The sequence below is a fragment of the Nestor notabilis genome, unplaced genomic scaffold (assembly GCF_000696875.1).
Source record: "Nestor notabilis isolate BGI_N333 unplaced genomic scaffold, ASM69687v1 scaffold9257, whole genome shotgun sequence".
Classification (NCBI taxonomy): Eukaryota; Metazoa; Chordata; class Aves; order Psittaciformes; family Psittacidae; genus Nestor; species Nestor notabilis.
Window position 1 is genome coordinate 15,400 of NW_009936878.1, and position 19,102 is coordinate 34,501.

At 39.0% G+C, this 19,102-nt stretch overlaps 1 protein-coding gene across 1 annotated transcript; it reads right to left on the bottom strand.

Annotated features, from left to right (window-relative positions):
- Window positions 1-1,417: 1,417 nt before the first annotated feature.
- On the bottom strand, window positions 1,418-18,726 carry GPD1L (glycerol-3-phosphate dehydrogenase 1-like). The gene is made up of 7 exons (XM_010018562.1): window positions 18,554-18,726; window positions 17,086-17,226; window positions 13,110-13,248; window positions 11,778-11,890; window positions 4,224-4,457; window positions 3,748-3,854; window positions 1,418-1,761 (listed from the first exon to the last, which is right to left on the bottom strand). The coding sequence occupies exons 1-7, from the start codon at window positions 18,659-18,661 to the stop codon at window positions 1,665-1,667; spliced, it is 939 nt and encodes a 312-aa protein (XP_010016864.1). The 5' UTR covers window positions 18,662-18,726; the 3' UTR covers window positions 1,418-1,664.
- Window positions 18,727-19,102: the final 376 nt, after the last annotated feature.

Sequence of the window (19,102 nt, forward strand, 5' to 3'; positions counted from 1 at the left end):
AAGTGTGACAATTATTCCCAGGCATTCCTCTTTGTTTTAGCTACTTCTGAATGAAAACTGGAAGCTTCGCAATGGGTTTATGCTCATGATTTCTGGTCTTAAAAACATAGAGAACACTGACGAACAGGTCAGAGATTTGGAGTGGATATTCAGTGTGATGGAGATTCTTTTTGAGCTCTCTAAATCTTGACCTTTGTTTCCCAGTTGCAAGAATGAGTCCACTCTTTATGTATCTAGATATATTCTACCCCAAAAATCACAGCTTAGTATACAAGAAAAGATTTCATTTACCTATCTTGCACCAACCTTCTTACAACAAAAAACAACCAAGCCAACCCTGCCCCCAAAACTCCATGAAATCACAACTTTTCCAATAATAAATAAAATGAACCTTCCTGATGAAGTAAAGGTGCCTGAGAAAACCTAGCTGAGATACCTGAGGAATAAAAGAGACAGATGCCTTTGAAAAGCTTCCTGGGAGATTGGTCATAAAGGACTTGATCAGGTACCCATTAAAGTTTATCCAGAATTCAACATGTCTCTGGGGTCTGTCTGGTGCAGGACTATGGTCCAGTTGACATGTCAGTCACTGTCAGGCACTGAAATGAATGCAGTCATTGTACTGGCACATAATAACCCTTTTGACAACTCAAGCATATCTACCAGGGAATTTGCCAAACATTCCTTGGAGTGTTGTGTGGAGTGCAACACCTTCCAGCCAATGCTTAAACTAGAAACAAACTTGACAGCTTTGGTTGGTGGATACTCAACTCCTTCCCCACCCTCCAAACAATACCGGTGAGAATGACCACAGGTACAAGACTGAAATGACCCCTAGGATCCAGAGTTCAAAATCCCCAAGTTAGTATCTCCCACTTGTCTTGGGGAATGGGATTCTAGGAGAGCCTAACACCTGGGAATGTCAAAGGAGAAATGGAGAAATACAAAAACGTGAGGATTAAAAACAGGAGGGAAGGTAGTGATCCTCCGCCAGCATATTCCCTTTAAAACAGTGTAATTAAAACCTTTAAATTCACTTAGAAATTGGTTTCAAAATAGTCTGAGAGTTTTAAAGACTTTCAAAAATCATGATATTCTTCACCAGAGTTCATTAAAATACCCCTGTAGCCCCCGAGTAACTGCTTGTTTTGCATTAATATTGCTTAAATTAATATAATCCTATCCATGCTAAATGTTAAAATGTCATTGTCTATACAGAGCAAAACCAAGTTCTAATAGAAAGACTCCTAACATTTCAAGGTTACAGGCTTGATTCAGTCTCCAAAACCAGTGGGATTCTTCTCAGAGTGTCCAGTGGATTTTGGACTAGGCCTTAATAAGAGACAACAAAACACTGTGGTTTATGGTGTAGGAGCACACACAAAAGTACACTTGTGTATATACACTGGATATATCATGCAAGTTTTGCATTGCCTATCTTAAACCAGTTGTATTTTAGCCAGTAAAGCAACAATCACCAAGCCAACATGGCACACTGTGTCAAACTAGGCTGTATAACAAAAAGCAATACCCATTCAGAGACATTTTATGTTGTTACTGTTGCCTAGTGAGCAGCTTTGAACAAAGCTTAATGAGACACCCACGTGAACCCAGATATGAACTTGAAAGGCAGAAACCTGCATTAGGATGATGCCTGATCGATTTTATATGTGCTCTGGATGACTCTGAAGGCAGGATATCATCTCTCTGACAGGCTTCCCTTCATAGCAGATTTGATACACAGCAGTGAATAATGGAAACCTGAGGAAACAGGGCAGGGAAAACAAACACAGCATAAGTTTATTCTGTAACATTTTCTTAAATGAAAGAAATAAAGTGGGGTGAGGAGAGGGAGGGTGTCGTGGTTTAAGGGACAGATGGAAAAAAAAGAGTCTGAAAGATCAATTTCTTTTAGTATTTGCCAAGTGTTAATGCTGGGCTGAAAAGCACTGGCTAAATGCAGAACCTCCATGCATCTCTAAAATGGGTCACTCTCAGAAGCCTAGCTAGCTCTAATGGAGCCTGCAGCGTTCATTATGTATGGCCCAACCATCAAGTCATCTAGAAAGTCAAAAAACTAAAACCACTTGCATCTTTCCTTGACAGTGTTATAGCAGTACTCATGCATGGTTAAAAAGGATGACCAGCACAGCGGTTATGTATTATTTCTGAGGAATAATTTGATAATACGATTGCAGAATATGAAACAAAGAAACCCAAGAAGAAAATGAAGGTCAAGTTTTTAATGAGTCCAAAATTAAACATGGACTTTGAAATGCCAAATTCTAGCTCAGAACTAAGGCTGACTGCAGGCTCAGCAAACTCCAAATGCACCTTATGTCTGAGTACATTAAGAGGGCTAGTTCTACAGTCTTGAAATTAAAAACTAATTGTACTGTAAATAACAACAGGCACCAACCCTGCTACCAAGGCTCTTCTGAACTTTGACTTTTGCCTGTTTCTGTGTAGCCTTCAGATTCTTTTTGTAGGATGAGTGTGTGAGATTTTACTCTTCCTAGACTCTTACCTCTGCACTTTGAAACCATGGCTGGTTTACTGGGCTTTGTGTTTTAAAGCAGTAGCAAGGAAGTTTGGGAAAAGCACTTTGAAAACTGCTTTCACAAGTCTTGTTGAATGAGACCTTTTGCGAAGAGCTGACATGTATATACTGGCATACCAAACAGAAATTAGCAACTCTTTGTTTTAATCTTTCGTTAAAAAAACCAACCCTGAAGTCTTCCATAATGCACTCTGTTGTAAGACAGAACAAGGAAATAACAACCAACCAATGCTCCCCCCAAAATCAGCATCCTGTCTCATTTAGGGCATCATAAAGAGCAAAGAATGAAGCCAACATTTAATTGGAGTTTTTTTCCTGCAGTTAGCTTAATACATTGCAGAGACAGACTTAGGTAGCTCACATCCAAAGAAAAAGTTAAAAATAAGTAACAATGCTGCTGAGCCATTAAAACTACACTTTTAAAACTCCTTTGGGAAAGACAAATGAGCAAGGCTTAGATCTCACTGGCAGGCATTTATTTTCTGATTTGTCTCCTCTACAAACAGGAAGAGATGCATCCCTTGATCTCACAGGGAGACAACTGCGTGTGTGTGTCTCTAGGAATCATACATGTTCTGACTTGAATCCAAATCAACAAGCCAAGAAAACCTGCTTCGTTTCATACCACAAAATAACCCCCTGACCTACACAAGCAGATGGCAAGTTTTATCTTACAGCAAACTGGAAGACACATTAGGAAAGAGAACTGTGCTATTTGAGCTAGAATTCATGTGGAAAGAAGCAGCCACTTTATTCAGATGATCACCTATACATAACCTTAATAACAAAGCACCTCTCCTTGGAGGTAATGAATTTACTACAATGTAATCAGCTGTAGAGCCTTTCCATAAGTCTCTTTAGGAAGCCCTGCTTCCATTTCCATGTATTTTATTCTTTTCACATATTAAACCACACTTGCTGTGTTTTTTTCTGTGATAGAAGAAGGCAGTAATACATTCTGCACACAGAAGGACATTCACAAATTTAATGTCACACTATTAGCTTGATCTACAGTAGTATTATTTTGTGGTTCTATTTGCTTCTCTCTGTGCCTTTAACTGGAGATTAAGCTACTCTTATTACAGTGATTTTCTTCTTGACTGTTACCTTCAAAAAGATATCAAGCATGCAGAAAGAATTATGGACATACAAAAGGGGCATGTGGAACTGGCTTTATCTGTTCTTACTTTTCCAGCATTCCTTTTTGCTTGAGGATGCGATACACTTCTGCAGAAGTCTGTGGTCCTTGCAGTTTCTGACCATTTAACATTTCTTGCTCCAATTGTTCAATAGACTAAACCACAGAGGGGAAAAAGAAACAGGAGGACAAGGAGAGTTATGATAAAGTTTTCATAAGCCTGACAACATCATCTGAATGAAAACAAAAAAAGTTAGTGAGTTTATCCTTTCTCAAAAGTGACCTTCCGTGAGCATATAAAATATTCTCCTATATTCTCGTTTGTAAATACTCTCCTTAAATCTGCATCTCCCTCCTTTTTAACACCTTTACCCTCATTCTAGCCTTGTAACACTCAAAAACAAGAGGAAAGAGAGGGGTTCTCACGCAGCACAGCTAGCAAGCCTCAGGTAACTGTACTGTTACTCCAGCAAACCAGGACCATTAGTACTTGCAACAGTGGATTTCACCCAGTGAATGAGGTACCTTTCCAGTTTTAACAAAGGCTTCTGCTACACGTCTGTTCCGGCCACCATAACATGTTGTGATGAGATCAGCAACCCCACAGCTCTCCAGGAAAGTGGCAGTAGACACCTGTCCTTTGCAAAACACTCTGGCAAAGGCAATCATCTCCATCAGGCCAAGGCGAATAACAGCAGCTTTGGTATTGTCACCACAGCAAAGGCCATCGCAGAACCCGGCTCCTACTGCTACTATATTCTATTGAGAAGAGACAAACCAAATGGGAAATGAGTCAATTATTGCTTGCAAAATCCTAGGAGACACCAAAACACGGAACTGCAAACACTCTACTGTTTTAAGACTCGGTTGTTGATTTATTGGGTTTTGGGATTGGTTTTATTGTTTTGGTTTGGGATTTAGATGGCTATGGGATAACCTTTACAAAAGAAAAAACAAACAAACAAACAAACAAAGATGACACGTCTTATATTACTAAGTATTTCAAAGGATAAAAGCAGAGTTAAAGCTCTGGAACAAGTTGCCCTAGAGGCTGTGGAGCTATTATTATTGACTACCTTTATGAACAACCAGGTAACACTACACCGTAACAAAGTTTTACCTAGATTGAGCTGTTCCTGCCCTGAGGTAGGGGTGAAGTTACACTGACATCCCACAGCCCTTTTATCCATATTTTCTTCATGATTAAAGTAATACTGAATCTCAGAATCATTTGTTGACTTCCGTGCTGATACGCTAAGAGACCAAATTCAGCCAAGCTAATAGTATTCAGCCCTTTTAAGTATTCAGAGTTCCTATTACAGCACTAGTTAATCGAGGGTTCTCAGGAGGTTCATGACACAGGAAGACCTTTCCTAAGAAAAAATGTAGTTTGCTTTCTTTTTTTCCCTCAGACCTGGTGAAAGCTTTTACAAAGAATGTGCTGTTTCTTCATGAACAATCAGCTATACAGACCCTTCTTCAGTTTATGAACAGAGAGGCAAGTTGAGATATGTTTGAGTGAAGTGATTTTCTGGCCTGGAAGAGAGAGACTAGCCATGGTTAGTTTCCTCCTACTAACCCCACCACCTCCAAAAAAAAAAAAAAAGAAACCAACAACATAACCACCCCTATTAAACCCCAAACACTCCCCAAAAGACGGCATTCTGACATATTGATAAAGCAAGGAAGCAATAGATGTAGTATTACTTTTCAGCATGTGACAACAGCAGCAGTGACTTCAACAGAAACCACAGGAGAACTAACATGACAGCAGCTAACATAGCACCTAATGCAGGGGAAAAAAAACAACCAACCAAACCAACTTTAACTGTTGCTGAAGAAACAGCAAGTCAGAAGTCGCTAATGAAAGCAACGAGCTGACTAACAGCCTGTTTTGCTTTGGTTTTCAGACTGTAAGAACCAAAAGCTGCTGGTTGTTGCTGTGCTGTGTGGCCTGCCATGGTTATATGAATCTGAATCAAATGAGGCCAGAGGACAAGTCACTGCTTTCTGAGCAGCCAGCTGAGCTGTAAAGGAGACCTTAAAAATATCCCAGACAGATATCCCAACATCAGCCATGAAGCAGCATATCAGACTTTTAAAGCTGATACTTCAGATCATCTTGGCTTAAGTCTTGCCTGTGGTGATTCAGTCAGGGCATGCTTTCGTCAGACCCTCTCCCAGAGCAACCTCCAGTATATTTTCATTTGGTGGCAAAGCAAGAGGAAGTCAAATAGGTATTTAAGAAGTTTTCAGATGGGATAACCCATTTAACTGGAATGTACACATACACAAAGTCTGCGAGTGTTTAGTGCTCAGCTAAAAACAAAACCATTTTTGAACAACCTCTGGACTTTTTCCATGTACTCTTGAACACTCCAATACTAAAGCTTTCCCTTCCCTCCAATTTTGCCTGCTTTGACTTTCCCTTCCACTCTGAAGCAGCCTACCTGACCATAAATTACAGGATGATTTGGCCTATGGTATTTTGTTGTCCAGTTCTACCTTTTGCAATGTTTGTGTTTGGAGCAACAGAAATATTGTTTTAAGCAAGTCATACCAAGACTAGTTACTTCTGAGGAAACAGAGTGGGGAAAAAGGAAGTTGTGAGTCTAGCTGAAACACCAGACTCCTCATTTGTACAATGTCCCCATTGTGTGTTCTTACACATAGTCGGCAAATAATGAGAAATCAAGCCAACTGGTTATACTCTGGAACACACATCCATCCTTAGGAGACTCTTTTATCCTGGCCTACATGACCCTCAGGCCACAACTATTAATTTACAGGGTCTGCCATCTGGTTTCACTCAAATCCTTTAAGAATCTGTGACAACTCTCTTGTGTCTAATACACTGTAGAGAACTGAACTACATTACGTTGAAAGTTACACCTTACTGAAAGACGAGCCACTCCTTCTAGAAATAAAACAACACAAAATCTCACCAAACTTGAGACCAAGTCATTTTCAGTCCAAAACAAGACCAAAACAGGCAGTTTGGTTCTTCAAATTTCTGGGTGCAGGCACTAAACTGAATTTGTTTGAGGAAGATGCATAATGATCTGATATCCAGAAGCTGGCATTAGTCCTAGTCATTTTAAAACATAAGCAAATTAACACACAGGAGCCCCATGGCACTAGCACTATAGTGATCTTCTGAGAAGCAGACCCCAGGGGAGAATCTGTATCTATTTGGTAAAAACATTGTTCTGTATCTGATTCAGTTGATCCTGAACACCACCACTGCCAAAGCCCACACTTGAAGTTACTAGAGTTCCTGCAAATGCAATGGGTGTACATTTCTGTGAGCTCAAAGACTGACTGTATTTGTGTGCACAGCACAGGGGTCCCGAGAGCCCAATAAGCAAGGACAACTTTAGCCTACAGACAAACCTGCTGTTCCAAAGGCTCAAACATACTATCACAACACCACCAACATGACTGCAAACAATGCTTGTCTTGGCCTGAGGGATTCAGAGCTCTCAAAACCACCTCACACTTGAGCAAGCACACTTTGTCCATTTCAGCATTAGCAGCTTTTTACAGTAGAGCACCCAGTAAGCAAGATACACAGCATGTTTTTACATTGCATATGGTTTTAGGCTACCAAACCACTTTGTACTAACAGGCAGGTCTTTCGCTAATGTGGTATCCAGAAGCTGGCGTTAGTCCTAGTTATTCTAGAACATGAGCAAGGACTAGATTCAGTTATAGTGAAGCTATGCTCCAGAAGAGAAATGGTGATACCAGGCAGTGCTCACAGTATGTAGCAGAACAAATGAGAGAAATGTCTTTTACTTGCACGCGACCTGATGCAAACATGGCAGAAGTCACAAATGCAAGATCAAGAGATGATCATGAAATCAAGGCTAACAAGTCTGCAGACTTTGCTGACAGATTGTTCTCTTACACAGCCAGTGCTCAGAAATACCCAGTTTACAGTCCTGTTCACTAAGTTTGTGGAGTGCTCATGAAGACAGCATCAGAGGCCACTTCTGAGGCAGTCATTACGTCTTCATAATTAAATGGATCATTAGAGTAGTTCTCTAATGCAGTAGCATTAGTAGCATTTTAGTAGCAGAAATACTAATTCACCTCGGACATCCAGCCTTCCTTGAGGTAGCTCAGCACAGCCTCCTTCTCCTCTTTCTTACACATGAACTTGGAGAAGCTCTTTGCTTTGCATCATGGCTAAGAGAGGTCAAATGAAGACTCAACAAATAAAAGACAGTATCAGCAGGACTGTCAGGGAGGTTAAGCATAAACTGCTTGCTTGCTCCTAGCAAACTTGAAAGTAAATAATGGATTTCATTTCCACTTAATGTCAGGAAAGAGTAATTGCCACAATCAACTTCTATAGTACCTAGACTGACTATCCAACAGGGACTGCCATAAACCACTTTGCAAGACCACCTGTGCAAGTAATAATGCACATAACCTGGTAAATAATAAATCATCATTCTACTTCTTACTTCTTTGCTTAAGGTTAAGCTGGAACCAGAAAATTTAGAGATGAGCCTGAAGCAACCTGAAAGGCAATCACATCTACTGCACCTTCTCCTTCCTAAAATAACTGTCATATCTGTCTTGGTCCTTGGCTGCTGCCACTTGAAGGTTTTTAACTCTCCAGATACCTGAACACATACATCAGGCAGGAGCATGGCCATTCTGCTGTATCCAGAGATCCGTATCACATCCATGAGCATCCAGGAACACATCCATGCATATGCATAGCTGCTCATACTGCTCTTAGAGTGGTGTCATAATCTTTAAATGCTTCCTAGGAAGGCTCATTCATCATATGGCAAATGGAATCTGTAGGTGTTCTTGCGTCACGCTGCCTGTTAAGTCAACTGGATACCTCAAAACTGAACTATCCAAATTTGAAGTTTGTTAATTTCTGACCTCAACCCTTAGAAAAGGTCAACAAATAAATGTGAAATGTGCTCAGCAGCTCAAAAGAAAAAAATACCCTCATAGAGAGGAACATGCCAAGCATGCCAACAAGTTACTATAGACAGTAGCTCTTCTTCCTCAGCATCATCAGGTTTTGTGAAGTGACTACCATTACCTATTCAGCCAGTCTCCAAACTGACACAAGACTGCAGTTTCTATACTTCAGTATATTTCCATCAGCCCATTGTCACAAAAACCAAATGCAGTAAATGAAGTGGATATTTAATATATATATACGTATATAAATGGCAAACCACATGTTCTTACATGACCACCCACCTGCAATACTTACTATTACAGCTGGAATCTGAATATGCTTCAAAAAACAAATTTCAAGCCTAAATTATCATTACTGTAAGGGAAAGCTGTGCTCAGAGCACACACCTTGTTACCCTACTGTATTTGTTCCCAACCTTTAGGTAACCATCCACACTGAAAGTCTTCCCCACTTAGAAAGGCTTGCAGAAATAAAGAGTGAGGAAAGTGTAGGCTTTTAACAAGATCTAGTCTATTATACCAGAAATACCACAAAAATCTCCTTTTCCCATGCTGGTATTTATAGAAAGATACACAAGCTGGGAGAATATACTATTTCACACAGTGTACTATTTCTCATCCTTTAAATACCAGTACAGGAGTTGCTTTTACTATTTCCACCTCCAAAAAGACAGCCTGGTCTGGCATGTGTACTGCTTACTTCTGTCCTCTAAGCTGTAGTTTGCAGAGATGCTGCTGACATTTTGAATTGGCACTGCTAGAGAAAAAGCACTGTCACCTTCTGAAACAGGAATTTCCTCCTTCCAGCAAGTTAAATAATGCTAATATTTAGTACTTTTTCATGAAGTAACTTTCCAAGTTTAATAAAGCAACTGTCAGCTGACAGAAGCTACACTTCAGATTCTCCCCAAAGAAAATCACATCAAAAGATCCTTATTTTTCACATTTTTTATTACAAAGATTATCAGATTAATCATAAAAAAGCCAGGTGCTTGTTGTTACCCTTAGCAAGCAATTCTCTTAAGAAGAATGTAGAACTACTAAGAACAAAAGCTCAAGTTTACATTTCATTATTCACATCTGAGCTTTGCATTTTGTTTTGCACAGGCAATAAAAACATACCCATCTGTTCAATTTTAGCTTCTTCATTTTCTTTCAAAGGCATAAACATGCTCCCAATGCATTAATAAAATTTTGCAATGTTTGAGTTCAGACCAGCTCAGGAAATGATTTACAGGCTGTCAGCACAAGAGTTAGGATCACACTAGAAAGGGTTTTAAATGAAAAATTACTGTTAAAAACATGATTTTAATAAAAAAGGTTTTGAAATTAAGGAAGGGTTGTATGTTTAAAAAGCATCACCGAGACTTGCATAGCTGATCTATGTCACTTTATACCAATTCCTGCCTTTTAATCAGGCAAGAAAGTCTTTTTAAACAAGTTAATCTATCCTGAATTCACTGTTTGTTCAAAGCTCATACCATGCATTTCTTTGGAAGTCCCAACTCAGTGAACAAAATATACTGCAACAAAACCAAATTATCAGAGCACACAGAATATACACAGCTTTTTAGAAATGCAACTGGAGAGTTCAGTCTGCAGGATGCATGATGAATAATGAAGCAGGAGGGAGGAACAAAACAAGACTATAAAGAAAACACACAAATTTCATCTCAGTTTCTTTCCAGGTCAAGAACAATTTATTTAAGTTCTTCTGCACTTCCAAAGAGAGACTGGTATCTTGACTGACTTTACAGTAAAGTTTCAATGTCTGATGACTGGCTGCCCAGTTTGATGGGCACACTCATCTCTAAGCATCCTTTCACAAGATTTGTCTAGAATAAGAATCACTTGGGACAGAGCTCCTCTATCCAGCAAGAACTGAAGCTAGCCAGGTAACATCAGGCTGAGCAGATTTCAAGGAAAAATAAATCTGTAAAACATTTTGACTAATTTCATGGGTCTATGCACAGGGATTTCTTTCCTGCTAACCTTCTACATCACCACATTACTGTTTTAAAGTAATGGCTGTGGAGACAAACTACAAGTTCCACAATATTGAGAAATTTCTATAAATACAGTAAGTCTAAAGTATACATGTTACACCAAAGTGTATCCCATTAGCCCAGTGCACAGACCCGTGACCTCCTTCTCAGGACTTCCAGTATGACAGCTCAAGAAAAAATTTACCAAGAAAACCAGTATGCCACAAATTATGTTATTATAGCTATCAGCCTACTTCCTGCTAAGTAGGAATCAGAACTCCTTAGCTTAAAGACATCATCCATTGGTGTGGTAGCTTTGCAAGTGAATGGTGTAGTTTGCACATAATTTCAACAGAAAAAAACAAAGCAATAAAAAAATAACAACACAAAATATAAAAAACTTAAAAACTAAACCAAATTACCTGCTAAACCATTACACCTATCAGAAATGCTTCCATGATAGGTATCAGATAATGTGAACTACAGTACTATTAGCCAGGGTGCCAGACAACTAACACCCTCCTTTCAGAAATGGCCTGTAAATTCCCCTGAAAAAATAGCAAGGTGGCTATGTTTAAGCTTTGCTTCCTGTCAGCATCAATTATGTTACCAAAAAACCCCAGATGAGTAACTGTCCAAAATAACTTTGTTCCTATACAGGTCATTTCTGTATGTGGTTATCCACAAGAACCTTCTGCAGTGTATGTCCACAAAACATAAACCGTAAGAGTGCTTACGTTGTGTAAGCCAATGAAGAGGGGAACAGTTTTGTCACCAGACACAAAGGATTAATGCCAACTTCTTTTGCCCTTTCTTTTTGTGAACACGCTTGCAAAAAGAAAAAGGGAACTAAAATGGCTTCAGAAATATATTGACCAATTAGGTGAAATCAACACTGGCTTCATGACTGTGTGAAAGATGTAGAAAGAGAATTTGGGAGACACTAAGACCAGGGTCTAAAAGCCAACTCTTAGAACATGCTGCTCCCTAATTTCCCATCTGGTTCTTCCAGAAATGTTATGGAGTAGTTTTATGTATTATATAAAGCACAATAAACTGAATTCTTTAAACGAAAATACCCTCTTTTTTGTATAAGAATCACCCTTCTGTTTGAGTGCAAACAGCAGCCTGATAATCTTACCTTCAGAGCACCACAAAGCTCAACTGTATCTGCATCATCTACTACAGTTATTCGGAAGTTTGGAGTCTGCAGGAGTTCTTTGAAAAGAAGGCCATTTTCCAAGATTTTGCTGCCTGTTGAGAGAGAGGAACAAAGGCTAAGAAATGAATTATTTATTTGGGTATTATTTAGCATTTCCTGTGCAAGCCAAAATACTTAACAGCAGAGATGAGATTTTTCTACCTTCGTCCTAAACAGACTCCTGCTTTAAGTGACTAAGGATATGTCTACACTGGACTTCAAAGCTCTGCACTGAGTTACTCTGGACTGCTTCATAATTCATTGTCTGCTCAGCAACACAGTCTAAATAACAATTCCATTAATTCTCTATATTCTTTTTTTTTCTCAGTACCTTAAAAAAAACCCAGTTAATAATAGAACAAAGGTGAATTAAAAATACAGCAGGTGCAATTCTAACAATTACTTCAAGGCCTGAACTCCAGAAAAATACCTACTGATAAAGGCACGTCAAGACTGTTTTATTAATTGAGCATGCTGCCACTGGCAAAAGTCTCTAAGCAGTAAGAGGTAACTCAACCTTTCAAAAATAAGTTCAACGCAAAAGCTCTTAATGAGAGGTTATAAAGCTAAAAATGAACAAAACTAAAAATAACACTGAAAAAAATAACATGAGCTCTATGCTATTATGTACGACTACCTGTATGCATATATGCAAACACACAAATATGACTATCTAGACACTGTGAAAGTCAAAACTAGGCATGTCCTTGTGCTAAAAAGGTATGCAGACATGAACACAGAACTATGCTGATGCAGACATCAGCACAGAACTACAACCAGGTCTAGCTTTTGGAGATACTAATTATTCTGAGAAATTAAAATATTGATAACTTAAAAAAAAAAACCCCAAAACAAAAACCAACCTAAACATGCATAAAGGTACCACCTGTGACCGTAACACCTGAGCTGGGGCACAGAACATTTGATTATTCATATAAAGCCATGCAGACCCAAGAAAAATCTTAAACACACTAATAAAATAAAGCAGTTTGTTATGTGGAGGGTGATAAAAAGCATGCTTACTATTTTGCTTGCTAAGGTCACGACCCTACTGAGAATAGGTAAAATTGCACTCCTCTCTCCTATTCCTGGTATTGCCCTAGTACTTTTGGAAGTGTAAACATTCCAGGAAATTCAATATTAAAATAAGAAGAACACAACAGTTTCTGATAACAGCCAGCTCATGTTGAAAACAATAACACTTGAGCTATTTTGTGTGCAGCTATGAGGGCAGGAGCATGTTTTAAACATTCTTACTACTTGGAACAGTACCTATTGTGGTTTCACAGAATTTCTCTGCTGCCACCTCGTTGGCAATGTTAGCTCCCATCAGCACGCTGATGTCTATTCCCATCTTCTCTCGAATAATGTCAGAGATGAGTTTGAGTCCCTCTGGGCCTTCATCTATACCCTGCAGCCAAGATTAAATGGAATTACTAAGAAGTCATTCATGAGACATAGCGGAGGAGAAAGCACATCACAATTAGTCTTGTCCATGGGTTAGAAGTGTAACAAGGTCTAAGATGGAGACTAAAGATGACATACTTGCTACTGGTGAAACTTCTGCTGTTGTTGCAGCTTCTCCAAGCTGTCTCCTTTTCATTAAGAATTGGGACTAAACTCTAGATAAGGGTAACAGTTAGACCTCATCCTAAGAGGTGATGAATATTCATCTTTGTTGGTTCAGAATCTCAGCTGTTTATTAGCAGTGTACCCTTACTAAAACCAGTGTAGCATCATCAATCCATCAGCTGTCTGCACTTGGATTTGAAACTGCCCCAAAACTCACAAAATCGCATCCTAATAACTTGTTTTGTGAAGAGGTATCTGAACTGAAATATCAGAGAGATTCCCTTGTATGTAATACCAACAACAGTTTACAAGTAGAAACCAAGTTTAATCCTTTTGAATACTACTACAAATGGAACAGCCATTCACAAGACACATAGAAAGATGAACAGCTGAGAATAACTTAATTTCTACGGATATTCTTAATCTGTATTTATAAGGATCTCTCTACAAAGCATGAAAGTAGGGGCAGAAATAGGACCTTAGAAAGGATCACCCCAGAGGTTAATGCTGCACTGGAGAATCTGGTACCCTGAACTGCCTGCACCAAGAACTCCAAATTGAGACCACTTTCTTCTCACAAAATCTATTTCTCCTAACCTGCTAAATGCAGGCTCCTTTTGAGTTTTTAGAACATGGGCATGGCAGAAGAGCTGCTGAAATGGTCTGTCTTTTCCACATATACCACCTTTTATACAGTGCTATTTTTTAACATTGAGGATTCAGTACTTTTGGGGATTGGCAATTTTGAACTGTGACTTGAAGGCAAAAATGCAGTGTGGTCCTCTACTGCTTTCAGATACACATCCACAGACATTTTTTATGTTGGCAGTAGCGACATTTCAGACAGGCAGTAATTTGCATTTCCAAAGACCAGAGTTGCTATTCCTTAAATAACATGGTGCAATCAGAGACATGCAGAAATGTCTGTATAAAACCAGACAATTAGGCTAATGCTTGCATTTCTGACTTATTTTTAATGCATAGCTCTGCTTTCTCATCTTTAAAGAGCCATACAGAACGAATGTGGAAGAAAGCACACATATACATGTACTTTTCCCCTCACAGTGCCAAAAATGTCTCCACAAAATAACTGTACGGCCCCTCCTCCTAAGCAGACAATTGATAAACAGAAAAGCATGCACGCATGGGGAACAACTCCAAAGATGTGAGTATGTACACAACAATTATTCACCCAAGTGAAAGGAGATCAGAGAGGTTTAGGTGCCAAATTCTGCTCCACTATGAAACAGATGCAACTTCTGACAAAGTCAGAGCGCACCTGTTTCTTGTGGTGTCATTGGTATCATTCCAATACTGACTGATAGATGACAAGATCAAAAACAGACACTGAGCCTTCCCCAAAAACCAAGGCTCCAAGATGGGAATTTCCACTGGGCAGCAACTATCCCCAGCCAAAGCAAGTCTAATTCTGTGATCTTACTGCTTGCGTTCTAACATGCCTGAGAGCAACCCCTGAGGCCCATGTATAGGTAGGTGAAAATGAGATTGATGTTGAGGCTGCCTGAAGAGTGTTTTGAATGACCATCTAATCTGCTTCCTGTGCTCACTGATGTACCACATCACAAGCTGTATGAAGTTCCTTCCCACATACCTACACAATGATTAGCTCATTTTTCTTAGACACCCGTGATAAGAACTTATGTAAAGCAACACAGCTGCAGAAGCTTCAATAGAACACAGATTAACCACCAGACAAATGTCTTATTTCCCAAAGGCTCAGTCTCATTATTAAGCATTAGGCTCTGCTTGAAAATTAGACTGTCAGAAAAAGGGGAAAAAAAAAAAAAGACAAAAAAGACTAAGGTGCCACACTACTAACTTGCCAAGCAATTTAGGAAGCACAGAAACAAGACCTCCCACTAATGATGTTTTCAAGAGCAGAACTGCACTTTAACTGCCAAGGTTAATAAAAGCCACTTTAATAGCATTAGTGTTGAGCATAATGAGACCACTAAAATATGACTGATGAAAACAGCATGTAAAAAGAAACTGCAAAAGTAGAGGAAAGAATGCATTTTTGCCTCTACTACTTAGTTTCACTGTTCTGTTACATCTCTGCCCTTTCTTCTTAAATTATACTTTTAATGATGCACAGTTATGCCTTTTTGTAAAGGCTAACATGTACTTTGTATTCTCCTGCAAAAAAGAAATGCAAGGGCCTCACACCACTGCTTTCAAAAGACCAGTTACTGATGCAGTGTCACAATGTGCCAGTAGGAAGCTGCCTGGCAATCAACTCAGCTTTGCATGGCAGGTGCCACTATTTCACATATAGTAAACTAAGTATGGGCCTCTTGTTATGTTGGGGAGTTCTTGTTTGTTTGGGGTTTGGATTTTTTTTATTTTCCAAGAGAAGTATACTCCCCCTCTTCCTTCCTTTTTTTTTTTTTCAAACATGGCCATTTATCAACACCGCAGTGGTAATCAACACCCCGAGCAGTAATCCCACAGGAATATAGGCCCAGACTCTGCTTTCAGATGTGCTGACATAAATCTCCATTTGCTTCACTGATTTCATCAGAGTTATTCCTGTCACTAACAGCATGAGAACATAAATCACGTTTAGCAAATTGAAGGAGAGGAAAGTTTACCCTGAGTTTGCAGAAGAAAGAAGCATAAATGACAACTTCAAACTTAAGGGCATCTAGGACAATTGTATGGGTTTGATGCTATGCATTCAGCTTTTTAACACTTCTTTGTTTTATCCTTCTACAAAAAAGCTTTTCCTGCAAAATGCAGCAAGTGCACTTAGGAAGCATGACTTTTCCCTATATCAGCAATATATCAGGTCAGCACTGACAAAGTAATACAGATTTGATGGACTTAGTTAACCAAACTAAAAGACAAGCTTGCAGTAAGAAGCAATAGAGGGGTTATGTTCCTTTTGAGCACAGCTCTCTATCATTTTCCAGAAATGACTGTAAACAAGGGAATGTGTGCTGTGAATATGGCCTATTCTCAACTAAGTACAAAGAAACAACAAAACAGGATCTTCCAAACCTTGTGGGAATAGCTTGTTCTTTGCAGCTAAACGTGAAGGAGAGCAAAAAAAACCATGAATAAAAAAGAAGCTAATCCACATTTAAAAATTCTCCTGCCACCAAAACTACAAACACTCCAGTGAAACACTTCCTGCACCTCTGCCCCCTCCTACTTCCTGTGTTCCAACTGTCATTTTGGGCCATGCTGAACAGATTATCTTGTTGCAACATAATATTTGACACAAGCAAAGGCAACGTCCTCTCAGTCATGTGAAATTCTCTCAGCAGTTCTTAAAACGATCATCTCGGTGTGTGGGATGTGCATTCACAATCAAAGCATTATGCTTGTGCTCTGTTCTTCATCTAATGATGCGTTTGGAAACAATAAATAAAAGATTGGAAAGCTTGGTAGTGAAAAAAATATGCACTCCCTCTTTTTACAAATCTTGCGAACAGTCTCATTCTCCTCTTCCTGCAAGCACTAGCCTAAAATAAAGCACCACAAACCAATCCACTAATGATCGATACAAATTCCAATCTTATATCTAGAAATGCTCAATGGAACAATCGAGTGAATAATGCAAAGTGTCTTTCCACATCGAAGTATCACGCCATCTTGGTTTAGAAGGTTTCATGACACATTCTCAGTTATTAGTGCACAGTATTTATTATACCTTTATAAGAGTTATACCGAGCGCTTTCTTGGGTACTCGTCCTGTGATTTCATCGCAGACTTTATGAATGAACTGATGAGGAATGACAAAAACCAGCAAGTCTGCATCCTGTACAGCTTCATTAAGGTTTGGGACAGCAACCTGTGTAATTATGGGAGAGAAAGGCCACATAACTTGTTGAAATTAAGACTACACACAAGTGTTACCTGATAGGCAAAAGTATGTTTTTGTCTTATACTGAATGCTACAATTGTGCTTCATCACTGAAAACAAGCAGTAACATAAACTTCCCAGAAAATCAAAAGAATTTAAGCTTTCAAAAAACCTATTTTATGTCTTGAAAGGAGCATCTTCACAGCCACCTACATGGTTAGTGCCATGAAAATTCAAAATGTTCTTTAACATTCAAACCAGTATTTCCAGTAAGAAAATATAATTAAGAAGCTGCCCTCTCTTTGACAAAATAATCTCTTATTTTTTAATAAAGTATTGCATGCAGAAAACTAGTTCCTTTACTTAGTTCCTTATACACTCAACTTTCTTCTCCAGGCCTCTTACACCTATCAGTTTATATTCTCTCTCTGCACTCATAGATTTTGCTTACCCTTTAAGAAGGTGACCTGCTTTGAAGTCACCTGCCACACTCCACTCTTACTAACATTTGATGACCACCTTAAAATAACACTCAGGTTTAAAATGCAGCAATAAGCTCTACATACCAATAAAGAGAATAAACCTGAATGTGCAGAAAGTGGGCAGCAGAAACACCACATCTGGGAAATGGCATTTCAGCATTATTGTTAAAGAGAAAACTTCACTGCATGGTAATTCATGGTCTTCCTGCCCAGAATCTCTACAGGAAAAGGCTGCAGCAGCTGACAATTCAGTAATGTCAAGAGTCACCAACTGCCCACTCACCATCATGTTACAGCAACAAAGAATAGATGTAGAGTCCCAGTGTTCTGCCCTGACAATGCTATATCTAACACGCTGATGTGGCTGCACATAGCTGAAACTCAACTGAGAACCAGGTAAACTGCAAATGGTTTGTTCTGTAATACTTTCTAAGGATTTTAGAGTACTTTAAATCCTCTTCAATTCTCAGTGACCAGCCAGTGCCCTTCCAAAGATCAGGGCAATTTAATTTTTGTAGTAGGTAAAGTCAGAGCTTGTTACTGTACTTCTTTTGCTTCCCTCTATAGAAGCTGAAGTAGCATGAAGGAAATGGTGAGACTGGGAAAAAATAAGAAATAATAACAATAATAATAAAAAAAGAAGGCAGAGTACAGTGCATTGGATTTACCTACCTGCACAATTGCAGAATTTTACTTGTTCAACTCTCTGATCTCATCAGTAAAATAGCACAGTCTCAAGTATTATAATCCCTAAAGGTGCTAACAAAACAACTTTCTACCCCCATTCACAGCATGAGCTGCTCCATAACTAGAATTTAGCTTCTGAGCCTTACCACATTATCTGGCAGCTTGTATCCAGGGAGGTATTTTACATTTTCATGGTCATTATTTATGATCTCTGTCAGTTTTCTCCCATTAACATTCTCCTCGAAGACCCACATCTTCACTGTGGAAGCAAACTTCTGCAGTTTTTTTACATTATTGCCTACTATTTTGGCAACCGCAGAACCCCTGCAAGGAAGAAAACAAAAATACTCTAATAAAATTATGATTCTGCTCTAGAAGAAAGAGATTGTCTTTAGAATAAACAGAAATTCACAGCACTTTGACCTAGTAAAACAAGTGGGAAAGTACACTAGTCATTCACATGTGCTGCTCCCTCTCAAGTCTACCTAGTGTAGGTTGGACTGAAGCATTTACTGAAAATGTCCTTATTTTGCCTACTTACTGGCTACCCAGTGAGAGTTTGGGTTACTGTGTTTTCACAAATCAAATGGATTATATCTTCAAAGCAGTGGTAAAAGTGACATACTTTAAATTTAAGAAAATGGGTAATTTTCACCTTTAAGAAGCTGGAAGCATTCTTTGCTAAGATGACTGAC

What these genes read in the sequence shown, in the direction of transcription:
- GPD1L (XM_010018562.1), bottom strand. Translation starts at nt 18,661, where the DNA reads ATGTGGGTCTTCGAGGAGAATGTTAATGGGAGAAAACTGACAGAGATC. An exon ending in ACAAGCTGCCAGATAATGTG is followed by an intron (nt 17,227 to 18,553) that starts GTAAGGCTCAGA and finishes ATAATTACACAG; the next exon opens with GTTGCTGTCCCAAACCTTAA. An exon ending in AGCTTTGTGGTGCTCTGAAG is followed by an intron (nt 4,458 to 11,777) that starts GTAAGATTATCA and finishes TCTTCTCAATAG; the next exon opens with AATATAGTAGCAGTAGGAGC.